Genomic DNA, 17,241 nt, shown 5'->3' with positions numbered 1-17,241 from the left:
GGTTAGAGCGCTGAAGGAGCACGTTGCCTAGCAACAAGTGTCTAGCTACAGCTCCTGAGTGTAAACATTGTACTTTTGTTATTGTTTTTTTTTCTTTTACATTTTATGAAAACGGAGGCACATGTTTTTATTCCTGGAAATAAAGTGAAAGTAAGAGAACAAGCGTGTCAACTTATTTTCTCAGGGTAAGCCAGTGTACTTGCTTCATTATAGTTATATACTAGATATATAACTCACTGTCCATTGTTTACTAGCTAGATAAGTATTTTTTTTTTTTATCATTACAGTAGCTCTATCTTCATGCCACACTGGAATAAATCGCTTGATACACCAATAAGTCTCAATTTGAATAATAATTTGATGGTCCTCTCTAAGGAAGGGCTATAAAAAAAAAGAATTAAATCAGAAGTCCTCTTGATATTGTAATGTATTCTAGGCAAAGTAAGCACATGAATCCAGATTAACAATATGTGTATTAACACTCTTTAGGAACCATGTCACGCAACACCTCCAAGACTCGAGCTGAAAAGGGTCGTGTCACATCGGCCCAGCCTCCACCTCCCACTCAAGCTGAGGACGTGGAGGACAATGTGGACCTGGGATGTCTTACCAAGTCTGAGTTTGTGACTATGATAGCTCAGGAGGAAGGAGAGGAAATTGTGGCAGATATCCTGGAGGAATTCATGACCCATGTGATGGAGAAGTGTTATGAAGTGTATCTTAAGAAACAGGTGATAAATCTCAGTGGTGGAATTTTAACCCTCATATATTCCAAAACAATACTACTGATGGTTTTTCACGACACATTGTGTGCTACATGTATTTAATGAACCTTCTGAAAAATAAAAGAAAAAAGTGATTTTAGTTGCTTGAGCTCCATCTAACATTTACTCTCACTCCTCAAAGAGAGGCTGGTGAGGGAACAACAGTTTATATACAGTACGCTCTAATGTGAGTGATTTAACAGGAATTCATTTGTCTGGCAGAGGTTCCATAACTTTAAATGTAACTATAAATGGATACAAAGCATGACGCATGAAGTTCATTAATAAATTAAAAAAAAATTTTTTTTGGCAAATCACTGTGCCATAAGATGAATACTTTGGCCCATGCAGTTATAAGAAAATAATCAACTTTGGGATGGCAACATATCACACCATGTTGTGGATTATTTTTCTATAACAACCAAACCCAATCATGTTTTATTCCTTAATTAGCACAACTTTAATATCAAAAGAAATGGTGTGGATCAACAGGACACCCAATCCGACATTTGGCCACTTTTATGAGATTTATGAGTTTTGAGGTTTTACAGCCATAATTACAGTCTAGAAGGAATGTGATATTGTCAGAATGATGATATACTGCTGTGTTGCTTTTATATATGTACAGATTAAAACAGATTAAAAGTTACCATTAATTTTTCTCTGTACAGATAATACCATTCACTGTGGCCTGGGCAAAGAATACTGTTCTCCAGCTGGCAAAGTGGCAGCACCTTATGCGTGATGAAGGCGATGATGTAGACACAACCTCACTCCTGCAGGAAGACACAGCGCCTGCACCTTCAATTCCAGATTCCTGGGCTGAAGGCTGTGTGCCGGTTATCAAAATCTCAAATCATTTACAGGTAACCACGTAAACTTTGATGATTTTGCCTGACAAATCCACCTTTTGAATAAGTCATATTTTTGTTTAAACTTAAGTGTCTTTTTTATCAGTAGCAGATTTAAAGTAATGTGTGTTAAATCTTTTATTATTTGAACAGGGGGTTAAGATTGACGCACAGGAAGCTGACCTTAAAGATCTACAAAAAATGCAGGAGGCCAAGTCAATAAACAAAACAGAATCTCCCCCAAGGAAACCAAGACGAAACGGCAGGACCATGAAAGTAATCCCTGCGTCTCATGCAAAGATGGAACTGGAAAGAAACCCACATCCACCTGAGACACTTTCACCAAACAAACTGAAACCCCCAGAAACACAGAATATATTGCAGTATTAGGACTTATTGGTTGAAGACAACCTGGACTTTTTCCACCACAAGCCCACAAGATCTATACCAGGTGCTGCAGCACATCCTGTCCAAAGAAAGAATGATGCCAGAGGACAACTTTTGTCTTTGAGAGGGATTGGAAATACACACTTGTTTAAGAGTTTCTTAGTTACAGTAAAGAGATGTTAGCCAACCAAAACATGTTTCAGTTCAGAGGCCCGATGAGAGACAGTTCAACTTTTCACTGTTAGCTGACAGTTTTTAGTTCTTAAATTCTCAGCAAGTGGCTCCCAAAATAACGAGCATTTAATACTGATGCACAGACAATAAGTTTATTTTTTAATGTTTCAGACAACCTACTGATATATTTGTTTATTCAAAATGGCTGTTTTTATTTCTACATAGTAATTGTAGATATGTCAGACAGAATTGCTTTAATGAAAATATCTGAATAAGATATTGCGTAAAAACGGAAAATATACTTTTCCAGTATAGTTTTCCATCTTTTAGCTTGTTTGAAGATTCAACATAACAATTCAACTTGCTGTGTATTTTTCAAAGTTAATGGATCAGATTAACCACTTTATATACTAATAATATATAGCCCAAATTGGGTAATAAAGCATTTCACTGCTTTATATACTGTATGTATTTTTATTTCTAAGCCTCTTTTTAGTTCCTATACATATATTTATGCATACATGCATACATATATAGTAGATATGTACTGCATCTATAACATAAATAAATATGTATTACCATTAAACACAAAACACATCTGAAGTCTATTAAGACTCCGGATACATATTTTGCCAAACTCCCCCATCAAAGGCCTAATTGTTAGAACCATGTAGGAGGTCGACCATAAGGCATTCATTCTTTTCAGTAGCGCAAAGAGCTTAAAACTATGAAAGGACAACAGTTTTGTACACTCACTCAAATGGTTCACACTTTTACTTTTGTTAATATTGGCATTGGTGTATGAATATCACTATGTAATATATAAATTACTGACTATATTACTTAGTTCAACTAAGTAACAGTCTGAATGTAAGCGGGATTTATTTTTCCTCAGGAAAATGGTCTGACTCATTGGCGCCAGAACAAGGGGAGGGCACAGCTTTCCCCCTTTAACATTCCAGCAACAAAAGTACAGCCTTCAAACTCTGGACTACTGGATTTTAGTAAAAACACATTAACCAGATTACTATAAACACTCAATTCAACTGAACGGCCAAATCAGGCTTGACTACAATCACCAAAATTAATACTTTTCTTCTTCTTCTTCTTGTTGTTCTTCTTCTTCTTCTTCTTCTTATTATTATTATTACTCAGATTTCAAACCAGCACCAGCAGGACCTGACAATTTTTTTGCCCTCAGAAACTGTTTGCATGACATAAAACATGCAAAACACCCTAAGTGAACACTGGCTATATTTGATGCTGCTGCTGTTACAGAATAACAACCATTCAGTGTAACCTAACAATAAAAGCATTCACCTAGCTACTTATGTATGATAAATCACTTAAATCACACAATGAGAACATTTTTCCATTTACGCAAGTAGAGAAGCTAATATTGAAATATATGAAATACAGCAACTTCACAAAATGTCAATGGAAATACAGTTGAAATCTTGTATTTAGGTTTGATGAGAGCAGAAACATTTTGGTATCATCTTGTTTGGCTATATACAAGGAAAAATTCCCAAACTCACAGTAAATTACAGTGATGGCCTTCAAGGTTTTGGAGGTTTTGTTTTGCAGCTGGAGGTCCAGAACCTCTGCATTGCATGATGTATTGCAATGCAAAAATGTGATGATTTGCATGTGGAAATCAGCAATATCAGCATTCTATTAATTATGCATCTAATGCAATTGCACTTTGGAGCTCTATTTATGGTTAAAATTATGCCTCAGGCACTGCTATGAAGCTCATTATGTTTCAGTTGATCATTTTCCCTAGGACAGAGACTTTGTTTATTCAGTTAGATTTTTGGGAGAATTTGGGAGAATATAAACATATTTATTCATTTAAGATAAAGTGAATAGCAGTTTTTGATTTATTTAGTTTTATACAGACAAAAATGATAAATATTCTGAGAATCGAAGTAAATCGGATTGTGAAATCAAATTGTTACACCCTAATTATTCATACATGAATTTTCAACTTTAGAAATCAGAGAAATCAGTGGGTAAAAGAAAAAAATATGAAACACTAAATCTGGTAAAATATACTGCAGAAATGATGAAATTCCCGGATGATCAGTGTGACAGTTCCTCAACGCTGTTGTTGTAGCTGGTATTATAGTTATTGTTGGAATTGTAGTAGATGTTATGGCCTGTAGGGGCGCTGTTGTCTTTATTCTCCAAACTGCGCCAGAAGCATTCCGTTATATTTTATTTTCAGTTTTATTACCGCAGCATCATGCGTGGATTATGCGTTTTGCGTTTAGGCGTTTTTGCCTGTTTGAACAACTCATGCTACTTTTACTTAAAAAGTCTGTTTTGGTGAACAGGTCTAGCCCACTTGTTTTTTTGTTTTTTTATTGAATGTGCTCTTTTCCCACACACTGAAAGGTAGTTTATCGTCTCCTATTATGTCTTGTTAATTAGTATTCTCTACCGAGTCCTGCGCTTTTGCTGTCACCAGCCATAAATCGCTTATCTTTCTCCTTTCTCCTCTTTCTCCCCCTCTAGAAAATGTTGTTTAGTCCTTTTAAAGCACAGCGTCTTTTGCTTTGTGGTAAATCCTGCTGAGGCAGTGGATGTGTCGGTGTTGAACTGCAGTTACCCATCGGGAAGTTCCGTCTTTTGGATTTGGACTTGTGATCACCGCTGTTATGGACAGACCCTGGATCAGGATCTGCGCTTTCACGCTCACCACAGTTTTCCTTCAAGGTATAAACAAACAACTAACTGTATAAGAGATGAGGTGATTGTGTTGAATGCATGTTGTAATCCACAGGTTCCCAGCCCTGGCCCTGGAGAGCCCCATGTCCTGAATTAACAGCTGTCCTGGAGTTGAATGGTTGTGTTAGAGCAGGGAAAACACTAAAGTGTGCAGGACACAGCAGTCCATGACCAGGGCTGGGAACCTGTGCTGTAATCAGTCATTTTATTCCACACTGAACTTGCCTCAGAGATGATTCACCAACACTGCAGGTTGAGGTGGAGAGATTTCCATGAAGGTTTTGATTGCATGAACAGACTCAAGAGCACCAAAAGCGAAAAATGTCCAGGACACTGGTTGTACAGCATGTGTGTACGGTACAGTGATATTCCTCCCTTTGCATATCTGAGCCATAATAAAAAATAGTACCTATGAAGCAGCAAGGGTTAAGGACCTTGCTCAAGGGCCCAGCAGTGGCAGATTGTTTTGCTAGGATTTGAACTTATGACCTTCTGATTACTAGGCTAGAACCTTAATCACCAAGCCACCACCAGCATACATCACCATTTTAACTTAATCTGAAAAATCTAACCTGCCCAAGGCAGCTTAATCCAGTATATAAACAAAGACTGTATCTTAGCACAGCACTGTTCAAACATGTGCCATTTGTCCTCTCATGTCAGTTCCTGAGCACAGCACTGACAATTTTATTTACTTTATTTATTTTTTGTTAAAAACCTGTAAGTCAAAAAGGTACCCTAAATGTTTGCCAGATTGTTAATGATTTTTTTAAATATCAACAGTAAATATTACAACAAATTATTGTAAGAATATGACAAATAATTTCATATATCATTTATATTGAATCTGATCCTGAGCTTGGGTTACTGTCTGTGTGGAGTTTTGCATGTTTTTCTCATGTCTGCATGGATTTCAGGTTTTGTACCATCACCCAAAAAAACATGCCAGAATGGGCTAAACAAGTCTGACAGAGACCTCGTGGACTGACATTCTGGTTAAAATGGATGTGCGTCTGCTATGTATGATCTGTGTCTATTAATGCGTTAGAAACATGTCCAGTGACTTTTTATGTACAAAAATGTTGAAAAATAAGTTGGCGAGTGAAGCTGAGAGATGGGAGACTGAAGTCATGCATGTTCTCACCAAAGATAAGCCATATGATTTCTTTCTCACTGCTACAAATAAAAGTAAAGAAGTAAAAAAGTGCTATGAATGAATAAATGTGATCAATATGACAAACAAAATACACTTCCTGGCCACTTTAATTCACAAAAAAATGGATAATTCATTGGATAATTGCATGAATGAGCAGGTGTAGATATATTTCTATTATTTATGGGATATAAAGATGCACGTACAACATGTTTTAGTTTTCTTGCCATATTTTGCATCAAGTAGCCAAGTGATAGAATTTCATTTTTTCTTTTAAAGCTGCTTCGTTTAGCTTCAAGCCTTATGCTCTCTTCCTCTTTTAGAGGTAGCAGCTCTGAACCTGAGGAATGAGCTATTGGGAAAGTGTGTGCAGATGCAGGATGGAGAAGGCAATGAAAAGGTGACTTTGGAGGAGTGTAAACCAGGTTCAGTCTTTCAGGAATGGCATTGGACCCCTGAGACACGCTCCTTAAGGAACCCACACATGGGAAAATGCTTGACAGCTCTCAAGATCCAAGATCAGGGAACTGTGAGCTCCTTAGCATGCCGAGGTGAAGATGATGAGACTCAGGCCTGGAGTTGCTCAAAAAAGGGCCACCTCACATTGTACGGCAAGGGCTTCCATTTGAGTGTGCGCTATGACTCTTCTGATATCTTTCTTTCCACGGAGCGAGGGAAGAGTGCCAAGTGGAGGACACTGAATGAGCGAATGGTGTGTGAGGAGCCACCGAATGAGCCTGAGAAGATAGAACCAAAAATTATTGCTAAAATTCGCCTGTGGCAGCGTAAGAGTGCCTTGTCATGGTGCCATTGTCCTCCTTAATGTGGGAATTTTAAACTTTATCCTATACCATCATTCCACTTAGCTGAAACATAGTATTCCATCCATTTATTATACTAAAAGCTCAATTTTTAACACATTGGAAAACATCAGTAGGTTCTAACTTCATGGACATATCGTTATGACTTTGCTTTCTATTCAGTACATTGGTTGATTATTTGGTAGTTTTACTGTAATTATTTTAACATGTTGTTAATTAGTTATCTGCAATGCTATATTGTGTCATCTTGATTAGCTCAAGTAAACGTGGACCTGGATGCTCCGAAACCCACCCAGCCTTCACACTTCACCACTGCGTTTGTGAATCCTTTCAGCATGGAGTATGGTGAGTATACTGTACAAAACATTTACAAACAAACATACTTTTAGCTCTTAAGGTCACTAATGTTTTACGGTTGGCGAGTTTTGGTAGTGAAGTTCGGCAAGATCAGATTATCTGTGTCATATTTTACCATTTATGATGTTGGATTTTTTCAAACAAACACAAATAACATTGTTAGTGTTGTCACTGTAGAGAAGAAACCATCAGAAGAAAGGAAATCTCCAGGGGAACTTGTAGTTGATCGAGCAGTGAGAAGTAACTGACTTTGCTAATCACATTGAGGGCTTTTGACAGATTGATGACAGATGACTTTTATGCTAGCATGAAAAACAAAGTAAATTTGAGGAGACAAGCTTGTAAATGGTCTAAACTGCTTAGATAATATCATTATTTGAAGACTAGACTTGCAGTCCTGTCAGGCTAGCTCACTTGCAGATATTTTTACCACAGCTAGTATCAGGGTTGCTAACGGTCCTACTTTCAGGCTCTGTCTCACACTCTCAGCCACCAGAGATGGCTACAAATGGTTACAGATGCAGATAGTTTTTAGAAAGCTTGCCATGAAGGTTCACAGGGCATCTGGTTGAGACTAGAGGTATGTATCAGGACAGGGGTCTCACAAGATTCAACACAAGTGTTTTGCCAGTGGGAGCTTTTTACTTTCACGTGGACGTGAGCGAGAAGCTTGCGGGACAAAATGTGATGCATTTACAGCATCTTTAGTAACTCCCTGGTCAGGGTTGTGGTGGTTTCAACTAGACTACTTGTCTAATTTGTGTATGTATTGGGAATTAGGACCACCTAAATTCATTATAAAATGTCAAGGGCAGGTATGAATAATAACTGTGAGCAGGAATAACTGTGTGAGTCCGGGCACATCTCTAATGGAGACCAATTGAGAACTTGAGTGATGTAACTCAGGTTGAGGAACTGTCAGAGCCAAATTTCACACACCATTCTGACATTGCTGGCTTTTTTCCAGTGTTTCTAGGGGTATAAGTGTGTGTGTGTGTGTGTGTGTCAGAATTATTTGGAATTCTAAACAGATGCAGATACAGACAGTGACATTGCATTAGACACCTAATTCAGAAACATCATGTGATGGAAGATATGATTTTTGTCATTTGTCTTTGTTTATCATAGATTATCTCCTTCTTATCATTGTTGGTTGTATACATGAAGCTTCAATAAACTCATCTATACGTTCCAATGTTTTGTGGCTGCCTGGGCCTGAAATTAGAATTGCGGAGAACTAAAATGATTTGTGGCAACATTTCTATTGATGCTCACATGGGGGCAGAAGAGGACAAAAGCTAAAAACTAAAAAGAAGCAGCTCAGGAGGATTCAGTCAACTAATTCATAATCTCTATATGTCATTGCATGACACAATAATAATAATAATGATAATAATAATGTAATACAGTTTCACATAGGTTTAAACAGACTTCTTCAACTGCTTTCATTTTTAAATTGTAAAATAGAAAAAAAAAATTCTTTAGTGAAGGCACTCATTAAATGCTCTGGATATACATTTGACCATTTGATATAATTTTGATATTGAACTCACAAACAATGAATCTTTAACACTTATAGGATCTGATATTCTAACAGTGGAATAGCCAGGAATTAATTTAAGGGCAACTGAGGAAATATGCTAAATAAAATCACAATTACAAGTGTGATAAGTACAGTTCCAGACAGCAGTAGAAGCGTGATTTACCATCAGCCAATCTTATCTTGTTTATCCACTGATTGTTGGAAATAAAATACCTGTATGACTGTTCCACTGAAAATGACATGCTAATTATATGACGGAAATTACATCTAGCCTTATAAAACCTGATCTACCAGGAAAAATCCCTGCTATTGGTTAAACCTTCAACGGTTCAACTCATTTGGCTAATGTTTTTATCCAAAGTGACTTAAAACTGAGGCAGGATGCAACTGAGGGTCCTGATCAACGAGCCAAGTCTGGCAGCTTGGTGATGCTGGAATATCAGCTCACGGCCTTCTGAGCTATATCTCAAAACTGAGTCACCACTTCCCCAATGGGTTCTTACCATAGTGGTTTGTAGCCATTAAATGTGATTTAACAAAGTAAGGGAAGTGTTTTGTTTGACCTTTTATGAACATCATTATAGCACAATAACTGTGCAAAACAGTGTTATCTGATGGCTATAATCAGCTGCTCTGTATGTGTGTTATGTTAACCACCCACGAATAAGCATTTCTAACTGTCGTAAAATATTTCAGGATCCCCCTGCAGCTATGTCTTTGTGACCTAATTATAGTTAAGTTTAGATTAAGACTTAAGGATAGAAAATGTATTGAAAATGTATTGAAAATTCGTTTTAATCACATTTTAATATCTGTGAGAACAGCTCCTTATAATAACATATATGTGAAATAGTCCCAGTGTTGGCACCCATGAACCAAGAAGTAGACCACATCCCCACACACACACCTCATAAATCTCAATTTACCCCTGCACAAGAACACGTCACCCACAAATGCCAAATTACAGATAAACAACTATGTGTATGTGTCTTTAAAAGGAATGGAGTGGAAGGTGACCATGCTGTTCCTGAGCTCCCTTGCCCTCATCATTGGGATGGTCATCCTCTTCCTGAACATCTATCAAAATAGGTGAGATTACTTCCTTTGTCAGTCTCTCATTCTTATTACTTCACATAATGTGTGACTGATGTGTTGACAGTTATTTTGAGTTTTCTTCAGAAGCATGAGTTTGTTGTTGAGCATGAGCAGCCATTATGCAATACCTTATTTACAATGAGACACAATGTGTTGACTATCATATTTAAAACTGTACATGGCATTCCTGTTTTTCTAGCCCTTCCTTCTAATTTCATTGATTTGTCTGGCAGGCGGAAGAAGACTGTTGTGGTTCTTAAGTCATACACATCCAGTGGCGAAGCCAGTCAGCCTGGCTCTCCGGTTTCCAGCGAAAGAGCTCCTCTCACCAAACACCCCATGAAACCTCCCCGTTCTCCGTCCATTCGGCACGGGGAGATCCTGGTTGAATGGAAGGATGGCACTGTTACGCCGCTATTTGACACCTACCAAACCTCCTAAAGTGCCAGATTTGAGCCTTACTGCAACATAAATGCTGTAATACTCCCAGCTCTGTTACTGTATCTGCAGCCTCATCTGCTGCATTTCACACTAATGCATTGTGCTGCTCTTAAGCATGTAGTGTTTTTCTCCTTTTTTCATACAGCCATTGCAGGTCTTTCATACAGCCATTGCAGTTCATGCATAGTCTTATTCTTTTTTCATACAGCCATTGCAGTTCATGCATAGTCTTATTCTTTTTTCATACAGCCATTGCAGTTCATGCATAGTCTTATTCTTTTTTCATACAGCCATTGCAGTTCATGCATAGTCTTATTCGAATGCAGAATGCACAAATGCTGGCACTAATGCATTGTGCTGCTCTTAAGCATGCAGTGTTTTTCTCCTTTTTCATACAGCCATTGCAGTTCGTTCATACAGCCATTGCAGTTCATGCATAGTCTTATTCTTTTTTCATACAGCCATTGCAGTTCATGCATAGTCTTATTCTTTTTTCATACAGCCATTGCAGTTCATGCATAGTCTTATTCGAATGCAGAATGCACAAATGCTGGCCAAAGAAATTATATGATATTATGATTGATATATTATATATATCAATCATAATAACTGACCTCTTTGCTTAGAAAAAGCTTTGCCCATCATGCTCCATTTCAAGATGATAGAATCAGAATCAGTTGATGTTTGGGTGGAGGTGCATGCATGGCCCTGTGCCCTGTGTGTCCATGTGTGTCAGAACAGTCATGAGACAGTGTTTGCATAGAAGAAAGTTTAAGATTTTGTGATACCATGTGCTTTGACAGGGCAGGAAAATGTAAACAGATATGTAGTGGATACCGTAAGATAGCTGGAAAAAAAACCCAGCTTGTGAGCATGAGGATTGTTGTTTTGCACTTGCATCCACGTGCACAAGTCCGAGCACACACTGAAGCAGAATTCAACGAGAGGCAAGTTAGGCTTAATACAATGAGTTTCATTCCTGAAGGCATTCATGCCTGAACTAGTCCCAACCTGCCATATTGCAAGCAAGCTCTTTTGTCTCATTTATACATTAGACCAGGGTGGTGTAGCTGTTCACGAGTTAGTGTGCAGCTTTTTTGTGTTAGTGTGAGAAGCCTATAATATATTTACTAACAAATCAAAGCAATAATCAATGACTCGTATAATTTAGAATGTAATAAATATTAATGTCAGGCCGTCATGTCAGCTATATTTTTATTTGTGTGTATTAATTTTCTCCAACAGCTTCATTAAGTTAGGCAGGTTCTTGCTCGTGTGCTGTTCAAGCGTCCCTTTTTTCCAAAAGAAACCATTAAATCCATAATGAGTTATTTTAGCTTTTTTATGCCTAGTTCCTCCTCTATTATACCAATCTTCACAGATACAGACCTTTCCATTCAAATGCATGATTTCAGCCTTGGCTTTGGAGGCCAATTGAAAAGTTATAGCTAAATTTATTTTGGATTTTCATCAATATGTATTTAACTTGCTCTGTGAAATTCTTAGAAAGCCATTAAGGAGTTGAATCATAAGATCAAAACTGACTAGTACTAGTATTGAGTTTTAATTTTGTAGGAAAAACGTCATAAGTGCTGCTGTTTCTTCACTACTTTCATTGAAAACAAAATAATGAATGTTTTCAGAGTGCAGGTTAAGATTCCTTATTTTTATGATTATTTATGCACTCCACCCTCCTCGCTCTGTATCTGGACAGAATTCAGTGCTTGTGAAAGAAGCTTATTTTCAATGAGAACAGACCATCACCTCCCCAGGCCTGGTTTTATTTATAGACATGTATTTATAGTGAAGATATTTATCTAATTCTGTCTAATTTTATCCCACTCTGTCTGTTTATCTAGTTCTTTCATCACAGCACTTACTCAATATTATACTGAACTGTGGTTGGTAGCAACTGGGCTTGTCAGAAAATATGATAAGTGTTTCAAGCAGCTTTAATATATAATTGCCGTGAAACCTAAAGGATACACAGCTAACAGACAGTTCTGACCATCTAGAGATTATGAGTAAGACAAGGATAAAAGATAAGACTAGGTAAATTATAGTTTACTCGTAATTTTTTTGTAATGTTTATCCTTGATTTGATCTTGATAGATATACCTGCATGTATAAGAGCTTTGGAGTGAATAAAGTTGGACTAATACAGAATGAAAGCTGTGCAGGTATTTGTATTCTGTTTGGTTACTGTTTCCAAGATCTTTCTGGAATTAGACAGCTGCGTGTTAAGACCAGTCTTGTTAATTTCAGAGTGGGATCCCAGCCCCATGTGCTAAATTCATATACAGGGAAACAGGGTTGAAGTGGAATGTAAAGACACACCTGTACACCACTCAAGGAAAGCTATGTCTTGATGTTTGCAAGTCTGAACAAAGACGCAGCTTTCTGAGTGAGATCAGTTGCAACTGTGCGTGCGAGAAGAGTTTCCTCTAGAAACCTGTTTTGCCACAATTTTTTTGCTCTATCAAATAAAAAAAAGACACAAATGGCTTCACAAAGTATAGGGATTAGGCAAAATGAAACAAAATCACACAAGGTTTACTTTCTTGGTTTACAAGTTTTTTTATTGTATTATAGTGCAAAGAAATTGGCAATCACAGTGACTTTCTGGATTTTTTGTATTGCACAGCTGCTCTAACTACAGCTCATATAAATCCAGTCTTCCTTTTATACCTTCCCTAATGCACTTTTTGCAGAATTTAATTACCATACACTGTCAGTGTAAACATCATTTGCGGGCTAACAACCCAAAGCAAACCACTTAAGTTGCTCAATATTACTTACTGTCTGCAAATCTTTCATCTAAATCGGAAGCTTTCTAGGCATTAATGGTAGATTGGTGGATTGATGGTGGTGATGTGGCAACCTAAGTGAGGATGTGCTCTCTCACAGGGCAAAGCGTCCTGATAAGAGAACATAACAGAATGTCTCCACCCAAATAATTGGGCTGTTTGGATCCCAGCCTTATAGGGTAGAGACTGTCCTACTTCTGTATACATATCTGCTGCCATGACGCACTCGATTTTCTTTTCAACCCTGGAGATTAGTGGTATAGCTATAATTTGGAGTCGTTATACACTGGCTTTCCATGTATTTTGTCAAAACTGAGGTCGTCTGATGCTGATCTACAAAACATGTCGCAGCTGGTTGGTTTTTGTTGGTTACTTTGGGGCAGAACATCTGATAATGCTTCCTTTCATTTATGCCTGACCTTTGACACAAATACAGCACAGAGTGACGATATAATCAGAGCTAAAGCCTAAATGGGTTTAGGAAATAGTTTGTTTCAAGGAATACGCTATGAGGATTCAGAGAAAAGGGACAATAATGGACGGTTGTGCTGGTTTCCAAATTTTTAAGTAGCTAGGTGGAAGTGGTTTTTAGAGAAGAGCTAGCAGGGAAAAAAATTGTATAAAGCAGTGATTCATTGTGGAAGCAGTGCTCGTACTGAGGAAGGTGAAAATGGGTTTACTTCCCAAATATTACCAGTTTATATGTTATAGGTATAATTTGGACTTGAAAGGACACAGATGATAATAATAATAATAATAATAATAATAATAATAATAATAATAATAATACAGACACAATATTGGTTTTGCTCACTGGAGATTTATACACGGACAAATAATTTCTCCAGAAAAAAGGTGCTTCCATTATTTAACAAAACAACACTGTTTTTGTCTTAGATGAAATCTATCTTTTCTTTAATGTTATTCTTCTTTTGCATAACTAGGTTTTTTCCTACTTTTTATTCTTCTCTTCAAATATTTGTCCAAGAGACCAGCTATCTGATAAGGAAATGACTTTTCTCCACCCAAAAGTCTGTCCACTGTTAGATGAAGACATTTTTTTTTTACATGAGTAGTCATTTAAATATTTTGAGGAAGCTTTGCAAACGACTGTTATGAAGAAGCAGAAGATGACAAAAGGTGACAGACGTTAACATACGGTTTGTGCCACATGGTTCTGATGAGCCATAATTATGCAGGAGGCCAACTTCTTTGGATGGTAGTGAAAAGAAATCCAGAGGAATTCTGTCAGAATGTAGACTCTCCATCTGGAGGTAAAATGATGAAAGGAGTTTTACAGCCTGGCATTCATGACTTTGGAAACATATTTCAGGACTTTACCTCACTACAGATTTCCAGGTCTGTGTTTTTCACATATGGCCAGCATATGGCTGACCACCACCCTCTAGGTGTCCAAGGATAAAAGAGTTTTGGCCTGAGAGTTTACTACTGGAGGATGACCCACTAAAATGCCTTTTATGGGGCAAAGCAGGAAACAATATAGAGCTGATTAAAAGTTGTGTAATAACATGCTTTAGACAAGCTTTCTGTAAGTAACCACAACATGACACGTCCTGATGCCCACGTCTGTTTATGGGTCCAAAAGAATGAATTCGTTCAGCCAAAGTGGATATGGAAAAGTAAGCAAGCATCATAAATCTTGACATTTGGTTCTTATGTATGGCCTTGGAGTTCAATTTCACAAGGCAACGCAACACAAACATTATGTCAATAAGACTAAAATATGATAGCTTCACTGTGAGCATTTTGGGATTTCAGCTGAAAGACAGTTTTAGGACACGTGCACCAGCTGAAGCTTGTCCAACAGAACCACTTTTCCACTTTATATCCTTAGATATTCATTTTCTTTTTTTATATCCTTAGATATCCATTTTCTTTTTCTTGTACAATATTAAAATCTCAAACATCAGTGGCGACAGTTAAGCAACTGACTAAAGGTAAAATTGTATGCCAAATTCACAGGGTGATAATCATGCAACCTGACATAACAATTTACATTAAAAAACCACTTGATGTGGTATAAATTCTTGTAGCATATATGAAAGGATCACACCTGAAATATGTTTATGTAACATTTACATCTATTCGTTTAGCATATGCTTTTACCGAAAGTGACTTACAAATGAGGAAATACAAGCAAAAACATTACTAACATTATACGTATGCATATACGCATATATATATATATATATATATATATATATATATATATATATATATATATATGTGTGTGTGTGTGTGTGTGTGTGTGTGTGTGTGTGAGTGTGTGTGTGCACATATATATCATGGTATGTGCTTTATCTGGTTAGGTTTATGTTGGATCCAGATCTTATCTCAGAAACACTTGGAATGAGACAAGTATAAATCCTGGATGGGATGCCAGACTTTTGCAGAGCACCATGCATAAACACATTCACACACTCATTCACACTTAGGGGCAATTTAGAGCAGTTTACATGCATTAGACGTTCCCTGTGTTGACTGTGCTATGATGTCAATGTTGACACCACGCGCTTGACTGGGAGATACAGATCCTGATTCAGAGTCTAATCTGAGTCAACCCTGCAGGTTGAACAGCTCTCTAGATGCCAACACCCATGCCTGACATTAACTGATAAGCATAGAAGTCTGAGTTCATTTCTAGGTAAATTAATAACTTGGCAGCTGAAATCGATTCAGGAGCTGAGACCATAGAAGCTCATGGCCAATAAAGGTTTGTAGTTGGACTGCCATGTTCAGCTCTGACTTCAGCAATATCTGTAAATGGATCTGGGTAGCTCCCTTCTAGCTTGCAGTTGCCACTTGCCATGTCAGCCATGCCAGCCACTCCTTCAACAGCAACAGTCAATGTAGGATCAGACAGTGCTGGGCAACTCATAGCACCAAATGCGCACTTTTGCTTTGTGCCAGTGGCTGTAGAATCCACTATGCCACAGTGCAAGGACTTCATTAAGAGCTTTAAAGGGTTTTTTGGACAGACAGCTCACCTGCACCCAAACTCTGTGTCACATGCTAGAATTACAGTTTTTCTCAATCGCTTTGGCTAATTTTTTGAAACAGACTTAACATTCTCTAAACTGAAATTTCAATTGTCATAACAGTTTTATGTTATGTATACCCAAAACATTTAACTCATGCTTCAAAACCTAGTTATTGTGTCAGTAAATTGGTCAATGCCACCAAAATGAGAAGTTTTTTTTTTTTGTCATCGTGTGAGCCGTACTGGTCAAAATGTTTAGATGTTTTTCACCATGGCAGTCAACCCTGGAAATTTTTGTCATATACAAATTTAGTTTTTGTTCTACTTTTTGTTGACACTGACTGCTTACTATACTATACAAGAAGGTCAGTTTTGTCCAGTTGAGTGCTATCGTGTATCACACTGAGCTATTTAGATAGAGATTTCAACAGCAGGTAAAAGTTTACTGGGAAATACCGTAGTACAAAGCAAAAGAATATGCACATTTATATGTATACAGTAGATTTATTTTTGTAGCAGTTTGTTACATGTAAACAGAAAATTCATCTTATTTCTCTTACACGAGCATATAGCTGCTGTTCAGGGTTGTGATGTTCCTCCATGTTCATAAATGGTAGTGATTGTGCTGTGGGCAAGCTCTGTATATATGCTTCCAAACTTAATTGGTTGATTGGTAAGATTGTGATTCCTATTTCATTACTATGGCCAGTCATCTGCTGATTTAGCAGATATCACAAACATTCCATGTCATAGATATTTATGGAATATACATGTATGTCTGACAGATTTTAATAGGTGAATGAATCATTTTGCATTCGATGGCTCACACGATGAAAGAATGTTTAGAAGTTGTGAATAGTATGACAATTTCACTGCGAACCAACTCATCAGTTTTGAACAGCAAGCCATGTGCTTTTAGTTATTGTGCAAATTGTAGACAATTGTACTTACTCTTTTGCAAACATATGCCAAAACATGTGCAATTTGCTTAAATGAATAAAAAATTCAAATGGTGTGAACAAGAAACTAATTGCTCAGAGATCTGAACTTATTGTTTTAAGTAAAAAAAAAAAAAAAAAAAAAAAAACATTCAAGAACTGAGCCAAAGTGACTG

At 37.3% G+C, this 17,241-nt stretch overlaps 2 protein-coding genes across 2 annotated transcripts; both read left to right on the top strand.

Moving 5' to 3' along the window:
• Positions 1–10: 10 nt before the first annotated feature.
• On the top strand, positions 11–2,637 carry LOC113537161 (uncharacterized protein C2orf81 homolog). Its single transcript, XM_053229227.1, has 4 exons — positions 11–185; positions 490–731; positions 1,436–1,630; positions 1,769–2,637. Exons 2-4 carry the CDS (start codon positions 495–497, stop codon positions 2,003–2,005), a joined length of 669 nt encoding a protein of 222 aa, XP_053085202.1. The 5' UTR covers positions 11–185; positions 490–494; the 3' UTR covers positions 2,006–2,637.
• Positions 2,638–4,355: 1,718 nt separating this feature from the next.
• On the top strand, positions 4,356–15,285 carry si:dkey-245n4.2 (uncharacterized). The gene is made up of 6 exons (XM_026931088.3): positions 4,356–4,576; positions 4,697–4,897; positions 6,386–6,847; positions 7,139–7,228; positions 9,782–9,872; positions 10,112–15,285. Exons 2-6 carry the CDS (start codon positions 4,840–4,842, stop codon positions 10,317–10,319), a joined length of 909 nt encoding a protein of 302 aa, XP_026786889.3. The 5' UTR covers positions 4,356–4,576; positions 4,697–4,839; the 3' UTR covers positions 10,320–15,285.
• The last annotated feature ends 1,956 nt before the right edge of the window (positions 15,286–17,241 follow it).

Source organism: Pangasianodon hypophthalmus, chromosome 24 (assembly GCF_027358585.1).
Source record: "Pangasianodon hypophthalmus isolate fPanHyp1 chromosome 24, fPanHyp1.pri, whole genome shotgun sequence".
Taxonomy (NCBI): domain Eukaryota; kingdom Metazoa; phylum Chordata; class Actinopteri; order Siluriformes; family Pangasiidae; genus Pangasianodon; species Pangasianodon hypophthalmus.
This window is presented reverse-complemented; position numbering and strand designations above follow the sequence as displayed.